Source organism: Ranitomeya variabilis, chromosome 6, assembly GCF_051348905.1.
Source record: "Ranitomeya variabilis isolate aRanVar5 chromosome 6, aRanVar5.hap1, whole genome shotgun sequence".
Lineage (NCBI taxonomy): Eukaryota > Metazoa > Chordata > Amphibia > Anura > Dendrobatidae > Ranitomeya > Ranitomeya variabilis.
The window spans coordinates 343,691,584-343,709,410 of NC_135237.1; the positions used below are offsets into that span (position 1 = coordinate 343,691,584).

The 17,827-nt window shown below is 44.6% G+C and overlaps 1 protein-coding gene across 2 annotated transcripts in view; it reads right to left on the bottom strand.

Moving 5' to 3' along the window:
* NEDD9 (neural precursor cell expressed, developmentally down-regulated 9) overlaps positions 1-17,827 on the bottom strand; it is a 51,882-nt gene that overhangs the window by 4,683 nt on the left and 29,372 nt on the right. For both annotated transcript variants that reach the window (XM_077269888.1, XM_077269890.1), the window contains 3 exons: positions 4,526-4,624; positions 4,309-4,398; positions 551-1,690 (listed from right to left, as the gene is read on the bottom strand). In XM_077269888.1, coding sequence (XP_077126003.1) covers positions 551-1,690; positions 4,309-4,398; positions 4,526-4,624 — 1,329 coding nt within the window. The remainder of the gene's footprint in view (positions 1-550; positions 1,691-4,308; positions 4,399-4,525; positions 4,625-17,827) is intronic.

A 17,827-nucleotide genomic window follows, 5' to 3' on the forward strand; every position in this document is an offset into this window, starting at 1 on the left:
TGTGACCCTAGCCTAATACTATACTTTTACTTTCTATTTTCAGCAGCCACATGGATATAGACAACAATGTACAGGCGATAACCGATTGACTTCTCTACAAGTATTTTCTGGGCATGGTCTGATCTGGGCAAAGGTCATTGTGAAGTATGGGGGAGGAAGTGAGCTGTGACATTATTGTATATAGTGGATAACACAAGATCCACCCTTTAAGCGTTACCTTTCATTGTAGTCCTATCTTACCAAAATAAGACCTCTGAAAAGTTATCTGTACAGAACTAGAAGTACAAGTCTAGTATTTGGCTTTGCAACCAGTGAGAATATTGCAAGATTGATTATTTTAGTGATATAATTGGAAATATAAAAAAAATAAATAAAATATTTAACATAACCTTATAAGAAACTGATCATGTGTGTTTAACATTCCCTTTAATAAACCTGAAATCTTGCGAGGTAACATTACATACAAGAGAGCCCTTTATATGGTTCACTGGGTGTTCTACAAAATACTACATCCAAGAGTATGCACAGAAGAACCACCCATTATAGTTACCTGTAAGTGGACATAATCATAGTCATCCATCCAACTTCTTATTGAACCTTCCCGATGCTTGAAATTTGGATTGTGCTCTTTTCCCATTTGTGACAATGGCTGAACACCATCTGCTTGCATAATCTGGGAATTTGTGCTGGTATACACAAACTCTGAACTACTGGTAATGGTGTCTGAAGGTTTTTGCTTTTGGACATTTGCTTGCTTAAATAAAAGTTCAGCATTAATACTGACAGTGGTGGTTAGCTGCTTAGCATCATCTACAATTGTCCTAGCTACCATGACAAATCTTTCTAGACTGTCACATTTGTTGGCTGCTTTACTGTAAGAAAGGACATTGAGGGACCAGTTGCAGTTGTTGAGGTCCTGACTGGTCTGTGCCAAGATCTGGTGGGAATCATCCAATCTGTGCAATTCTCTTTTCATTTTACTATAAAGGCCAGGCTCGGAAATAAAAGAGGCATTTATGGTAGCCCCCTTTGAGAAGTGGATATAGTCCTGCAGGGCCTGTTGCACTTTGTCTACAGCAGAATGTATTTCATTGATATATCTTTCCATGTAACCATATGATCGCCACTCGGCTTTAACAAAAGTTAATAACTTAGACACGGATGTTTCCACCATTTGTTGAAGGCTCAGTAACAATTCTATGGCAGAGTCTGGATCCATTAACAGTTGTTTTTTGTCCTGAGATGGAGAAGAAGCTACAGAGGATTCCTTGGAAGTTGTGGAAGATGTAGACATGTTGCTTCTCGTGCTTCCAGTGCTGGAGAAGGACAACCTATTTACACCATCAGTTACATCCTGCACTCTTTTGCAGTCCTGCTGAACCTGTGGTGGGAAATCATAGATTCCTTCTTGATCATCAGATCCTGTATCGCCAAGGCTGTGAACTCCTCGCGGAAAGTCATAATCATCGGATGCCGTTTGATTGAGCTGGTTACGAGGAAAGTCATACACGCTACCTTTCCTTGAATTAGCCTCAAAGTGCAATTGGCTGACGCCATTCAATTTTTTGCACTGCTCTTGACAGGTTTTAGAGCTTGGAGGCAGAGTGTCATAAGTCGCTTCTGGCCTTGGTTTCATTGATGATGGAAAGTCATACGCTTTATCCTTAGCAGAGGGTAATATATTGTAAACCTGAAATCAGAAGTATAATAGATTACTCAATTATAAAACTTCTTGTCTGCCTTAGTAATACCATATGCCAGTGTTAATAGTAGTATATTTAATTTGATGATGGAGAAGTCATTACAAAGGATTTGTCACCAAAACTAACACTAATCTGTATTAGTCAAGAAATAGATCACCTAAGCCTGAGGGGGATGCAAGTCCATCCCAGATTGATTGTAATATTTTCATAACACAGTTGTAAATACTACTGTCGCCCATTTGACAAGTCCCATTCCATGCAGTCATCCATGCTCCTAAAATCTTGCACATGCTCAGTAGAGGTTGTACTCTCCATAGCACTGCAGTGAGAAGGTGCCTCTTTTCCAGCAGCACTTTCAGGGTATACCGTATTTTTTGGCATATAAGACGCACTTTTCCCCCCCCAAAAAAGGGGGGAAAATGGGGGGTGCGTCTTATATTCGCAATGCAGGCTTACCGTGGACCGTGGCGGCAGAGGTGCGGCGGCAGAGGTGTGGAGATGAGGAGGCGCAGTGAGCGGGGTCCCTTTCCCCGGTGAGGTGATGCAGCAGCCCCGGTAATGCAGCAGGGCCGGGTGAATCCTGTTGTTATCGGTGCGCGCGGCCATCTTCCTGAGGCCGCGCGTTCGCAGATGGAGCTCTGCTGCCCGGGGCTTCAGGAAAATGGCCGCGGGATGACGCGCGTGCGCAGATGGGGATCGCGGCGGCCATTTTCCTGAAGCCCCGGGCAGCAGAGCTCCATCTGCGAACGCGCGGCCTCAGGAAGATGGCCGCGCGCACCGATAACAGGATTCACCCGGCTCTGCTGCATTACCGGGGCTGCTGCATCACCTCACCGGGGAAAGGGACCCCGCTCACTGCGCCTCCTCATCTCCACACCTCTGCCACCACGGTAACCACAGGATTCACCCGGCTCTGCTGCATTACCGGGGCTGCTGCATCACCTCACCAGGGAAAGGGACCCCGCTCACTGCGCCTCCTCGTCTCCACACCTCTGCCACCACGGTAACAACAGGATTCACCCGGACCCCTCTCACGCCATACCTCTCACTGTGCCTCCTCATCCCAACACCTCTGCCGGTAACCACTGCTGCCACCCTCCCATGGACACCAGGCCGTGGCGTCGCCCACCTAAGCAGGAAGGGACCCTGCTCAGGTGCACGCCGTACCGCCTCACCCCACCTCTGCCGACACCATGCCTCCTGTGACCCTGCTCTGCCACCGCCAGCCCACAGGTAAGATACTGTAAATTCGGACAATAAGACGGACCCCCATCTTATAAAAAAATCTTTTTTTCTGCAATTTTCACCCCAAATTTGGGGTGTGTCTTATGGTCCGGTGCGTCTTATAGTCCGCGAAATACGGTAAGTTTCCATCATCATCCGCTGCAAGAAACAAGTTCAGTAACGGTAATTGTATGTACATTGTATTTATGGAGGGAGATGACGAGACTGGATATTTATGAGGCACAAGCATGATAAGCATTTTTTTTTAAAGAGTAGGAGGATTCTATAAACCTTACTTACAAGTGCTGTGAATAGCGTTTGAGGAGTCAAACACTTGAATCATTGGATGGGCATTAGTGATGAGCAAGCGTGCTCAAAAAATATGCCAAGTGTCCCCGTGGCTGGGTATTTTGCACCTGTTAGACAGGCGAAACACATGCGGGGAATTTACGGTTTGTTAGGCAATCCCCGCATATGTTGCAGCTAACAGGCGTGAAACATGCAAGCGATGGAAATTAAACATATTAATCGAGATACTCTGATAACACCAGAGCAACAAGACTATATCAGAGCACGCTTGCTCATCACTAATGGGCACGGTTTATAGTGAGAATTACATTAAAGGAACCTGTCACCCCCGAAATGAAGTTGAGCTAAGCCCACTGGCATCAGGGGCTTATCTACAGCATTCTGTTATGCTGTAGATAAGCCCCCCGATGTAACCTGAAAGATGAGAAAAAGAGGTTAGATTATACTCACCCAGAGGCGGTCCCACTGTGGTGGGCGTCACGGTCCGGGGCCTCCCGTCTTCTTACGATCACGTCCTCTTCTTGTCTTCACGCTGCAGGCGTACTTTGTCTGCCCTGTTGAGGGCAGAGCAAAGTACTGCAGTGCGCAGGCACCGGGAAAGGTCAGAAAGGCCAGTCACCTGCGCACTGCAGTACTTTGGTCTGCCCTCAACAGGGCAGACAAAGTACGCCGGAGCGTGAAGACAAGAAGAGGACGTCATCGTAAGAAGATGGGAGGCCCCAGACTGGACCGCGACGCCCATCGTACCGGGACCGCCCCTGGGTGAGTATAATCTAACCTCTTTTTATCATCTTTCAGGTTACATCGGGGGGCTTATCTACAGCATTACAGAATGCTGTAGATAAGCCCCTGATGCCAGAGGGCTTAGCTCAACTTCCATTTTGGAGGCGACAGGTTCCCTTTAAAACAGGTCTAATATTGTTGGTCCGTTGCATACTGTTCTTAACAATGCTCTTCATTTACAGGAATATGTGGCCATGTGGACGCTGTTTTAACGAGCCATATGCGTATATCAGACCCAGTGTAGGAAATAAGATATAGTTTGGTTCTCCTAAAAGGCAATAGCACTTACCGCTTGGGAGGGAGGTACATCATAAATTCCCTGTTCTCTGGCGGGACTTAGGTACGTGTTATTTTTAGCAGCTGGTGGAACGTCATATACCTGAAATAAAATGAGATTAAACAATATTATGAGATTTTACTCTAACTGGACAATCTGATATTAAAGGCAGGTATGCAAGAAAGCATGATTCCAAATCAGTATTACATCCATTTGGTTCCTTACATACCCCTTGAGGTCGAGCAGGAGGAGTATCATAGACATTCGTCTGCCACTTTGGTGAAGAGTCATAACTGTGTCCTTGTACAGTCCTTATTGGTGTTATGACCTGTAATACAACAAAATCCATTTTAGTAATAGAACCATATAATTTTATGACCCATGAGATGGGTATTACAATCAGGGAGAACATGGTTAAGCATCCTTAGTCCCATGCTGTGAAAAACTGCAATGATGTGCGAATAGGGCATTATCAGGGTGTTGTGTGTCTGGATCATTATAGGCTTAACAGAATACAGGAGTCCAGTATCTTAAGGCCACGTTCACACGGTCAGTATTTGAAAGCCAAAACCAGGAGTGGAAAAATCAGAGGAAAAGTATAATAGAAACACAAATAGAGAAAAGTGACCAGCACATCCAAGCTAGTGTGAACAGGTGCCAATAAAAAAAAAAGCATATAACTTGCAAAAATGATAAGGCTAAGTGGACAAGTTGAAGAATTACCGCGGAAATTTCCGCAGCAATTCCGCAACTTCTGCCACGGGTATATCGCATGCAGAATTGGCATGTGTATTCACGCTAAACACTAGCGTTTTGCAAGCGTAATTAGCTTGCAGAAGGCTAGCGTTTTCCAAGCGATCTGTAGCATTGCTTGGAAAACTGATTGACAGGTTGGTCACACTTGTCAAACAAACATAGTGTTTGACAAGCGTGACCAACTTTTTACTATTGATGCTGCCTATGCCGCATCAATAGTAAAAAGATAGACCGTTAATAATAATAATAATAATAATAATAATAATAATACAAAATAAATCGCGATATTCTCACCTTCCAGCAGCCCCCGTAGCTTTCCCGCTCCTCGCGATGCTCCTGTTCCCAATAATGCATTGCAGCAATGACCTCAGATGACGTAGTGGTCTCGCGAAACCGCTACGTCATCACAGGTCATTTTCGCAATGCATTATTGGGAACGTTGCGAGGGACGCCGGAAGGTGAGAATATCATGATTTTTTTATTTACATTTTTTTAACAATTACAGTATATGGTTCCCAGGGCCCGGAGGAGAGTCTCCTCTCCTCCACCCTGGGTACCACCCGCACATAGTCCGCTTACTTCCCGCATGGTGGGCATAGCCACACGTGGAAAGGAAGCAGATCAATGCATTCCTATGTGTACGGAATCTCTGCAATTCCGCACAAAGAATGAACATGCTGCGTTTTCCGGAATGCGATTCCGTCGCGGTAAAAAAAACGCAACATGTGCACAAAAATTGCGGATTGCATTCTAATAATAGGATGCTTAATGTACGCATTTTTTTGCGGTTTTATCGCGTTTTTCACTATAAAAACGCCAAAAAAAAAAAAACCTGAACGTGTGCACATTAGGCTAAAGGTTGCACCTTTATCGTTTTTCATATGACAGAAACATGTCACCACTTCTGCATTTTTCGCCCACTCCTGGTTTTCGCTTACAAATATTGATTGAAAAAAAAAATAAAATGTGCACGTAAATGGGGTTTTCCCCATGGACAAACTTAGTCCATTAGAAATTACATGACGTAACTAAAGCACCAGACATTACTGCAATTATCTAAAACGGATTCCGTAAAGGACAAGGCTGGTGAAAATATTAGGAGATTAGTTTGTTCATTTTGATGTATTAACCAATATCCATTTTTAGTGCACATATCTTAATGGTACAATGCCAGCTCTGTTTACTACTAGGCCAATTTTTTACATTCTTTGTAGAAGTGACTTTGTAAAATGTACACCCTAGTACTGTGGAAGCAAACCATTTCTTCAAGTGTCTAGTGCTGGCTTCCAGACATCCGTGTGGGATGACAATAACGTCTCTAGAATAGAGTATATTTTCATTGTAAACCGCTCATCCATTAAAGATAATCAGTAGACATTTCAGTGAATGAAAATATTTCCATTCTTCTGTACGCAGTCCCCAGGAATGCACTTCCTGACTTCTATGATAACGAGCTCCAAGCCATTACATACTAGTCCATTATACAGTCATTTGGTGGAACACAACAGTAAATTCTGACCATATAATTCTGCCTTGTTTGTGAAATCACAGAAGCAGCTGGAAAGATAATAATGCTAGTCGCAGCCCAAACACACCGAGCGTATACGGCTGCCTAACCTGGTTATACTAAACTTCACAGAACAGATAACAAGTATAAGGGATTTTAATCAGGTGAACGGTAACAAGTAGACTATACAGAAAGGTTGGCTTTACACATTAAGATTTCCATCTTAACATTGGCAGGCCAGACAAAAAACACTGTGACCTAGACATTACTTAAGGTAGGAACTAGGCTTGCAGCCAAGCCGAAACCGTATCAGTTCCCACATGTCCTGCGCGTGTAGGGGACACTTAACGTATCTTGGAGTCTATACATTTTGCCAGAATCGTCCCAACTGTAATATATATTTATTACACACACCAAGACAACATATGGTGGGGAAAAACAAACAAGTAGTATTTTCAGATATTTCTGAATGTAAAAGGGGGTGACAAAACAAAACAAAAAAACAACAAAAAAACAACAAAAAAACAACCCACAACATATAAATCACCAGTGTTAATATTTGCTCTGGAGGCCTCATCACAGATTAGACAAGACGCCAAGATAGAAGAAAAATTTACCAAGTTATTCCACGATTTCCTAAACAGTTGTGTTGCTGGATCCGTTTTTTTCTCATAGACTTGTATTAGGGATGGATGGCCTCACGTTTCATCTGTCGTTCGCCGGATCCGTCGAAAAAAATGTTTATCCGGTGGCCGGAGAAAACAGACATAGTAACGTTTGTGTCCGTCGGAAAAACGGACAGCGACGGATCCATCGCCGTCCATAGTTTGCTAGAATGGAAGCCTATGGTGCCGTATCAGTCAAATGATGGAATCCGGTGACTGATTCAGTATTTTTTTTTTAACGAAGCATGCTCCGATTTTTTTAGGATCCAATTATCTGGATCAGCTAGTCTCATCTGGCGAAAAAACGGATCTGTCGCATCAGTTTCACAGTCTGCGACGGATCCATTTTTTTCAACTTTCGACGGATTGTGACTGATGGCAAAAAACTGATGTGTGAAAGCAGCCTTAGGTAACGTTCACATTTGCGTTGTTGGGCGCAGCGTCGTCGACGGATACCGACACTTGTATGCGTCATGCGCCCCTATCTTTAACATGGGGGGCGCATGGCCATGCGCCATATGCGTTGTCAAGCGTTTTGTGACGCATGCGTCATTTGGGCGCAACAGTCAGCTACATGATGCAGTTTTTTGAGCGTCAAATTTCATGTAAACGTCGGATGCATGCGTCACAACGCTGCGTTGTGCATGCGTTTTGCGTCGCCGACGCTGCGCCCAACAACGCAAATGTGAACGTAGCCTTACAAAGGGGACAATCATCTAGATTTCTTGGACAATCGACTTTGGCATATCTCAATATATTTTTCCAGTAGTATTGTAGAAAAGATGTAGGAACCCCTGCACATATTGGCTATAGCAATAATACTACATTATTATAATAAGACTAGATGGTGGCCCGATTCTAACGCATCGGGTATTCTAGAATATGTATCCGTAGTACATTGCGCAGCCCACGCTGTACATTGCGCAGCCCACGCTGTACATTGCGCAGCCCACGCTGTACATTGCGCAGCCACGTAGTATATATATAGCCCAGCCACGTAGTATATATATAGCCCAGCCACGTAGTATATATATAGCCCAGCCACGTAGTATATATATATAGCCCAGCCACGTAGTATATATATATATATATAGCCCAGCCACGTAGTATATATATATATATATATAGCCCAGCCACGTAGTATATATATATATATATATAGCCCAGCCACGTAGTATACATATATATATATAGCCCAGCCACGTAGTATACATATATATATATACAGCACAGCCACGTAGTATACATATATATATATACAGCACAGCCACGTAGTATACAGCACAGCCACGTAGTATACAGCACAGCCACGTAGTATACAGCACAGCCACGTAGTATACAGCACAGCCACGTAGTATACAGCACAGCCACGTAGTATACAGCACAGCCACGTAGTATACAGCACAGCCACGTAGTATACAGCACAGCCACGTAGTATACAGCACAGCCACGTAGTATACAGCACAGCCACGTAGTATACAGCACAGCCACGTAGTATACAGCACAGCCACGTAGTATACAGCACAGCCACGTAGTATACAGCACAGCCACGTAGTATACAGCACAGCCACGTAGTATACAGCACAGCCACGTAGTATACAGCACAGCCACGTAGTATACAGCACAGCCACGTAGTATACAGCACAGCCACGTAGTATACAGCACAGCCACGTAGTATACAGCACAGCCACGTAGTATACAGCACAGCCACGTAGTATACAGCACAGCCACGTAGTATACAGCACAGCCACGTAGTATACAGCACAGCCACGTAGTATACAGCACAGCCACGTAGTATACAGCACAGCCACGTAGTATACAGCACAGCCACGTAGTATACAGCACAGCCACGTAGTATACAGCACAGCCACGTAGTATACAGCACAGCCACGTAGTATACAGCACAGCCACGTAGTATACAGCACAGCCACGTAGTATACAGCACAGCCACGTAGTATACAGCACAGCTCATGTAGTATACAGCACAGCTCATGTAGTATATAGCACAGCCCATGTAGTATATTGCCCAGCCTGTTATGATCTGGTGGCCTAAGAGCAGCATGAGACGTACCCTGGAGGAGAAGGTGGTACCTGTACTGACCGCAGACCCTGAACTTAACACCGCAACTAGAAGTAGCTGTGGAATGTACCTAACACTCCCTGGACATCTCGACACAGCCGGAGGACTAATTACCCCTAGAGATAGAAAAGGGAAAACTATCTTGCCTCAGAGAAAATCCCCAAAGGATAGACAGCCCCCCACAAATATTGACTGTGAGAGGAGAGGGAAAAACATACACAGACTGAAATCAGAATTTAGCAAAGGAGGCCACTTCTAGCTAAATAGAAAGGATAGGACAGAGTACTATGCGATCAGTATTAAAACACTAGAAAATATCCAACACAGAAAATACAAAATCTCCACAATCTCCACATCTAACTAAAGATATGGAGGGTATATCTGCATCTCCAGAGATACCAGCTTGGCTGAACAAATCCTTATACAGACCAAGCTGGACAAGACAAAACATGGAAAAGAACTGAACAATAAGGCCCACAGCATGTGGACTGCAAAAAACAAAGCCAGAACTTATCTTTGTTGAAATGAACAGCAAAGCAGGAGAGACCAGGAAAGGATGTGAATCCTCCAGGAACAATGGACAACTGGCACTGACTAAAGGGTCAAGCAAGGCTAAATAGCCCAGTCAGAATTGCAAAAAGTGAACACACCTGACAAATGCTGCGACTCAGACAGCAGCACTACCACTTACAACCACCGGAAGGAGCCCAAGAGCAGAATTCACAACACCAGCCCATGTAGTATATTGCCCAGCCCATGTAGTATATTGCAATGTGGGCATCATATCCCTGTTAAAAAAAAAAAAAAGAAATAAAATAAAAAATAGTTATATACTCACCTTCCGGAGCCAAGCGATGCTCCTCGCCCGCTCCGGTCTCAAGAGTGCATTGCGGTCTCGCGAGATGATGACGTAGTGGTCGCGCGAGACCGCTATGTCATCATCTCGCGAGATAGCAGCATGGAGCGACGGGAGGAACGGGTAAGGTCTGTTGTCGATCCGGGGGCCGACGGACGGTGAATATCTAACGATTTTTTTATTTTTTTTTATTATTTTTAACATTAGATCGTTTTACTATTCATGCCGCATAGGCAGCATGAATAGTAAAAAGTTGGTCACACAGGGTTAATAGCAGCGGTAACGGAGTGCATTACACCGCGGCATAACGCGGTCCGTTACCGCTGCCATTAACCCTGTGTGAGGGCAGACTGGAGGGGAGTACGGTGCGGGCACTGACTGCGGGGAGGAAGGAGCGGCCATTTTTCCGCCGGACTGTGCCCGTCGCTGATTGGTCGTGGCTGTTTTGCCACGACCAATCAGCGACTTGGATTCCATGACAGACAGAGGCCGCGACCAATGAATATCCGTGACAGACAGAAGGACAGACAGAAAGACGGAAGTGACCCTTAGACAATTATATAGTAGATGTCTGGTTTAGAAAAACATTCTAACATCCTATTTAGAAATTCTAAGTTAGTGGAGTGGATTGGCTACAAAAGTGTGTTACTGTGGGAGGACCTAGATGTCCAAGCATTATATTGATATAAGGCAATGGTTCCCTAGACACCTAAGAGATTATGAACAGTATACAAATCAGGAAACCCTTCTGAGGGAAGGGTGCAGAAAAAAAAACAAAAAACAAAAAAAAAAAAAAAAACACAAAGACACCCTCCATCCCTCAAACACTAGAAGTGGAAAACTTAGTTCAACTTTCTCATCTTACCAATTTAGTCCTCAAACTTGCCCCCCCACCCCCCCCAATCACAATCTACCTTTAATGTATCAATCTGTCATTTTTCACAAAGATCTCTCCATTGCTGCAGAAGAATACTTGTCCCCCCACTGTTTGCACACCCACCGTTTCTTATAAACCCTAAACAGTGCCTCCACAGCGAGAGATCAGAAGCAAAGTTCACAAAGCCATAAGAAGTACAGAATACAGAGGCGCAGATCACAACGGCTTCTTACAGTAAGAGCCCACACTGAAGTCATGCACTGTACTGTGTAATTTCCTCTGAGGTTACTATGCTTCCTGTTGCTCACATTTCAGTTCCTGCTCCTTCCATTAAGAGGCCGATTTTCTCATGGAGGAGCAATGATAGAACAATAAAGGATTTTGTGTGAGAAAATAATAGCGAAACAAATCGTTTCTTTCCGCTTCTGGACGTGCTCCAGACATCAGAAAGGCAAGGTGACTGCCTGCAAACCGGCCTGAGATCACAGAACTAGAGCCTGACCTCTGGCCCTACGTATCTGCTGTCATTTCTTACAGGCAATGACAGGTGTCTTGGCAAGGAGTGCCATTAATGCTGGTTACTGTCCTTTATGGAAAGAAGTCCTTACTAGTGTTTAGGGATCATTTCATGTATTGTAGTTTTTTCTCCTTCACCAAATTCAATCTTCTTTCTTGGTGATTAAATAAATTTTTTACATGACAATCCGTTACATGGTAGCTCTTCCTACATTTATTGGAATTTGTGTATCAAACCAAAATTAAAGTTGATACCCTAGCGTATAGCAGTACATCCAGTATGGTGGTCCAATGAACAGCAATGTTAGTGAACCCCTCACTCATTGTGCTGCTTGACAGGACTTCAACCACAGTTATCACAGAATCCATACATCCTGCAGTAACACAAGTGAGTAAATCATATTCTGAGAAGCGTTTCATGGCTAACAAAAGCTTTACTGACTGCACAAGAGCCCCAGGTAAAAAATGAAGTGTATGGGACTGGGCAAACAGCAGGTGTTCCCGCTGTACAAACAGTCAAGGCTGAACAGAACAGAGCCTATCCATTCACATGGCTTTTAGTTAACTCTTTAAGAACCAATGATCTAAAAATTCAATAAGACATGTTATGAAAATGTTTGCAAAGTACTAGATTAAATCAAATATGCTAACAAAAAAAACAAACAAATTACTACGCATTTAACTATAGTTTTCATTCTACACGTAATCCAGACAATCCCATGGACCTAACACCATGTTTACTTTGCAGTGGTAAAACCCAAGTGGCTGCAGCAAATGGTGTTTACATCAGGATCCCACTAGCTGTGTTTTCTTTCAGGGTGGATTTAATCCTTGTCTGGCCAACAATCTGAATCATCTTCGCTAACCATGCTCTCTAGGACAGGGACTAAAAAAAGATCTGGCTTTAGTAATGATCCAATTTGTTTGCACACATAGCAACAGCCTGATTAATAAAAAGGAGCTCCTGGGATCACAGGGGTCCAGCTGAGCATGTTGTGAAAGCGAGGAGGTCTGCGCCGGTACTTCATTATTAGACCATTGTAATAGCACTCATGGCAGGAGTTATGCAAGAAATAATGTCCTAATTCATGCATAGTAACAATGAAGACAGACAGACAAGCATGAAGAGCAATCCCCAACGTTGATACTACTCCCTCTACAGGCCATTCTGAAGCTATACACTACTCATGGTCACCACAGTCTGTAAATGGACTGCACTCTCCTGAATCTGATGGTGGGAAGTCCTCCAGCTAAACCGCTTTATTATGATTAGGGGGACTTTACCATATCTAAAGGACAGACGTCTATATAAATCGCCAAACTGAGGGGGAGGGGGTGGAAATCATACAAGGCATCAATGGAAAGGTGTCCAACCCTGCCTGGCTTTTTCTGGCAACTCCCATAAAAAGTTGAGAGAGAGACCTGGAAGGCAGAACCGATTTTGAGTATTGCGTGAGATTTCCAAAGATGAGACCCACATATTACAACCCATTTATGTGGATGTGTCAAATTTCTGAAGGTAATAGCTCTTTAAGAACAGATTGCAAAACTAATCACACCCAATCCACTGCTCTAAAGGAGAACAAAAAAAAGAAAAAAAAAAACGACACCAGAAAATTCTTCCAATTAGAAATGTAATATACTTCCTCTGATTCAGTGTCACATACCCCTTGTGCAGGGCATTGCAGTAGTTTAGGTATCCATGGCTACAACCACTCATAGTACCAGTAAAGGTACCTTCACACGAAGCGACGCTGCAGCGATAGCGACAACGATGCCAATCGCTGCAGCGTCGCTGTTTGATCGCTGGAGAGCTGTCACACAGACCGCTCTCCAGCGACCAACGATGCCGAGGTCCCCGGGTAACCAGGGTAAACATCGGGTTGCTAAGCGCAGGGCCGCGCTTAGTAACCCGATATTTACCCTGGTTACCAGCGTAAAAGTAAAAAAAAACAAACACTACATACTCACCTGCGCGTCCCCCAGCGTCTGCTTCCTGACACTGACTGAGCTCCGGCCCTAACAGCACAGCGGTGACGTCACCGCTGTGCTTTCACTTCAGGGCCGGCACTCAGTAAGTGTCAGGAGACTCGGGAAGCAGACGCTGGAGGACGAGCAGGTGAGCATGTACTGTTTTTTTTTTTTTACTTTTACGCTGGTAACCAGGGTAAACATCGGGTTACTAAGCGCGGCCCTGCGCTTGGTAACCCGATGTTTACCCTGGTTACCAGTGTAAAACATCGCTGGTATCGTTGCTTTTGCTTTCAAACACAACGATACACAGCGATCGGACGACCAAATAAAGTTCTGGACTTTATTCAGCGACATCACAGCAGGATCCTGATCGCTGCTGCGTGTCAAACGAAACGATATCGCTAGCGAGGACGCTGCAACGTCTCGGATCGCTAGCGATGTCGTTTCGTGTGAAGGTACCTTTAGTTAGCCGTTAGTGGCTGGAACCATGGACCATCAAGCTACTGCACTGCCCTGCACATGGGTTAAGTCACAGTGAATCAGTAGAACTATATACACATTTCAAATTGGAGGAATTTGCTAATATTATACCTACTACATATTCGGATAGGATCTTGGAGATCGGAACACCCCTTTGAGGTTTAATAGCTGCTGGAAGCCAAGAAAACATTGCCATGTAGTACTCTGCCACACTATTGAATCACAGTAAAGGTACCGTCACACTAGGCGATATCGCCAGCAATCCGTGACGTTGCAGCGACCTGGATCGCTGTATTTGACACGCAGCAGCGATCTGGATCCCGCTGTGAAATTGCTGGTCGCTGCTAGAAGGTCTGCACATTATTTGGTCGCTAGGTCGCCGTGTATCGCCGTGTTTGACAGCAAAAGCGACGATACCAGCGATATTTTACACTGGTAACCAGGGTAAACATCGGGTTACTAAGCGCAGGGCCGCGCTTAGTAACCCGATGTTTACCCTGGTTACCAGCGTAAAAGTTAAAAAAACAAACCGTACATACTCACCTGCGCGTCCCCCAGCCTCTGCTTCCTGACACTAAAGCGCCGGCCCTAAACTGAAAGTGAAAGCAACAGCGGTGACGTCACCGCTGTGCTGTTAGGGCCGGAGCTCAGTCAGCGTCAGGATGCAGAGGCTGGGGGACGCGCAGGTGAGCATGTACTGTTTGTTTTTTTTAACTTTTACGCTGGTAACCAGGGTAAACATCGGGTTACTAAGCGCGGCCCTGCGCTTAGCAACCCGATGTTTACCCTGGTTACCCGGGGACCTCGGCATCGCTGGTCGCTGGAGAGCGGTCTGTGTGACGGCATTGCTGTCGCTATCGCTGCAGCGTCGCTTAAGGTACCGTCACACTAGGCGATATCGCCAGCAATCCGTGACGTTGCAGCGACCTGGATGGCGATATCGCTGTATTTGACACGCAGCAGCGATCTGGATCCCGCTGTGAAATTGCTGGTCGCTGCTAGAAGGTCTGCACATTATTTGGTCGCTAGGTCGCCGTGTATCGCCGTGTTTGACAGCAAAAGCGACGATACCAGCGATATTTTACACTGGTAACCAGGGTAAACATCGGGTTACTAAGCGCAGGGCCGCGCTTAGTAACCCGATGTTTACCCTGGTTACCAGCGTAAAAGTTAAAAAAACAAACAGTACATGCTCACCTGCGCGTCCCCCAGCCTCTGCTTCCTGACACTAAAGCGCCGGCCCTAAACTGAAAGTGAAAGCAACAGCGGTGACGTCACCGCTCTGCTGTTAGGGCCGGAGCTCAGTCAGCGTCAGGATGCAGAGGCTGGGGGACGCGCAGGTGAGCATGTACTGTTTGTTTTTTTAACTTTTACGCTGGTAACCAGGGTAAACATCGGGTTACTAAGCGCGGCCCTGCGCTTAGCAACCCGATGTTTACCCTGGTTACCCGGGGACCTCGGCATCGCTGGTCGCTGGAGAGCGGTCTGTGTGACAGCTCTCCAGCGACCACACAGCGACGCTGCAGCGATCGGCATTGCTGTCGCTATCGCTGCAGCGTCGCTTAGGGTACCGTCACACAGTGCCATTTTCATCGCTACGACGGCACGATTCGTGACGTTGCAGCGTCGTATAAGTATCGCTCCAGCGTCGTATACTGCGGTCACACGTTGCAATACACGGCGCTGGAGAGATAATTTCATGACGTATTTGCGATGTAGAAGCCGTTGGTTACTGTGGGCACATCGTATACAATCTGTGTCACACGATGCAATCATGCTGCCACAGCGGGACACTAGACGACGAAAGAAAGTTTCAAACGATCTGCTACGACGTACGATTCTCAGCGGGGATCCGGATCGCAGTAGCGTGTCAGACACAACGATATTGTAAATGCATCGCTGGAACGTCACGAATCGTGCCGTTGTAGCGATCAAAATTGCACTGTGTGACGGTACCCTTAGTGTGACGGTACCTTTAGTGTGACGGTACCTTAATAGACCCTTGCAATGGCTGCCTGGACAAAAACACACAAAACCATGTAGTCACTGCTCTTATCACTCACACCTTTGGACTATTTAGTTACAAGCTGGCCATAAGAACAATGCTGTCTAGATAACAGCACTCTACAAAGATCGCAGCTGAGTAATGATGCCTTATTGAGGTTAGTCAGTCTTCAGCCTTTTCGAAGCACGATTGTCCTAAGATTCCAAGTATCAGTGTGTCATTCTGAGATACTAGCTGGAATCACGTAGAATGTATACATGCGGAGAGTAACGCCATGGTAATATAAAACTACAGTGCATTTACTCTCATGGTAGCCAGAGAACACAAGTCATATGACAGTTAGACCTCCATATAGTCTATTCTATTACATGTCTACAGGAAATTGTAATCTCACTAGACGATCTTTTATTTTAGTGCTCTGGGAATGAATGTGGCATCTGGAAGACCGCAAGCAATGAGCTACTGATCATTCTACTATTGGCTCCTTGGGCCAACTGATCAGAAAGTGGAGGATAATAAATAGGGCCATCGTGCTTTTCATGTGTTAGACAAAAAAGTTTCCCAGAAGCGGGGTTTTCCTTTCAATCAATCTAATAAAGGCTGGGTGTGAACTGACAACCAGCACTTTCAAGCAGTTCCAGGCCAAAACTGCAAGGGAGTAGCTCAAGGTCAATGTGGTTTACTGGTGGTTTTCATCAGTCCTTTATTGCATTCCACTGAAACAGATGGATGAGTGTTATATATCGACTTTCTCTGAACTTAACAAGTTCACAGAATAAGTCTGAAGGTCTATGTTATGTGGAGACTAATCCTCTGTTCACTGTGCAGGGATTTATCTGGAATTAACACCATGTAATTGCTCCGTTTTGCTTGCTCTCAGAAAATGCAAAGAAATAGAAATTTCTCTTGCAGGCTGCCCAAGTAGAATTTTTCATGAAGTGTCATTTACATTTTTACATTGTATTTATTTTATTTATTTTTTTTAGACTTGCTTACATAAAGAAATATGCAGCGTTTTCTATTTAAAAAACAAAACCCGCAAAAGAGTGATTCTCCCATTGTGGTTATTAAATGAATGCAAGAGAAATAAGCAACCAGCATCATACGTTTCACACTATGAAGCAGCCACCTGTAAGTGGCATGCTATGTGGCTGATTCTTTCTGAACTGGCCCACTGCCAAGTAAAGTGATTACAGCCATTACCAGAAAGGTAAATGAGGGCAACAAGGTGTAATGAAAGAACAGCGCTACAGCTCTTCTTTCTTCGGGTAAAATACACTGTATGAAAATTTATCCTGCAACTGGCTTTGATCAAAACCAAGAGCAGCGTCTATTACTAGTATTATGAAACAGAAATTTCACATGTAAGCTTTGGTTTTCCAAATATGCATTAGAGCAAAAGAAAAAGAAAGTCGGCTGAAGTACAAGTCCCATAAGAAATATTAGTGGTCTGTAAGCAGAAGTATTGGTCTAAAGAGGAAAATATCTGAGATCTCTGCCAATATAAGCTGGCGTTCCAAGGCTAAACTGCAATGGCAGCCAAATATTTCCTCCACCATCCTGCCAGAGTCTGCACATGAATGGTGGAAACATATTGACGCATCTGGTGCTTAGGAAAGCTACAAAACAGATGCACAGCTGCAAACTAATGCATTCTTCATTTGGTAAAAGGCAGTTTAGCATATCAGTAAATGGTCAAGTGTCCTAGGTTTATAATTTTTGTGATAAAAATAGAAAAACAAAAAATGATTGTCAACACTCTAATATACACCCTTTTCAAATATGGTTTCAAGCAGTGTCCTTTTAGATCATATA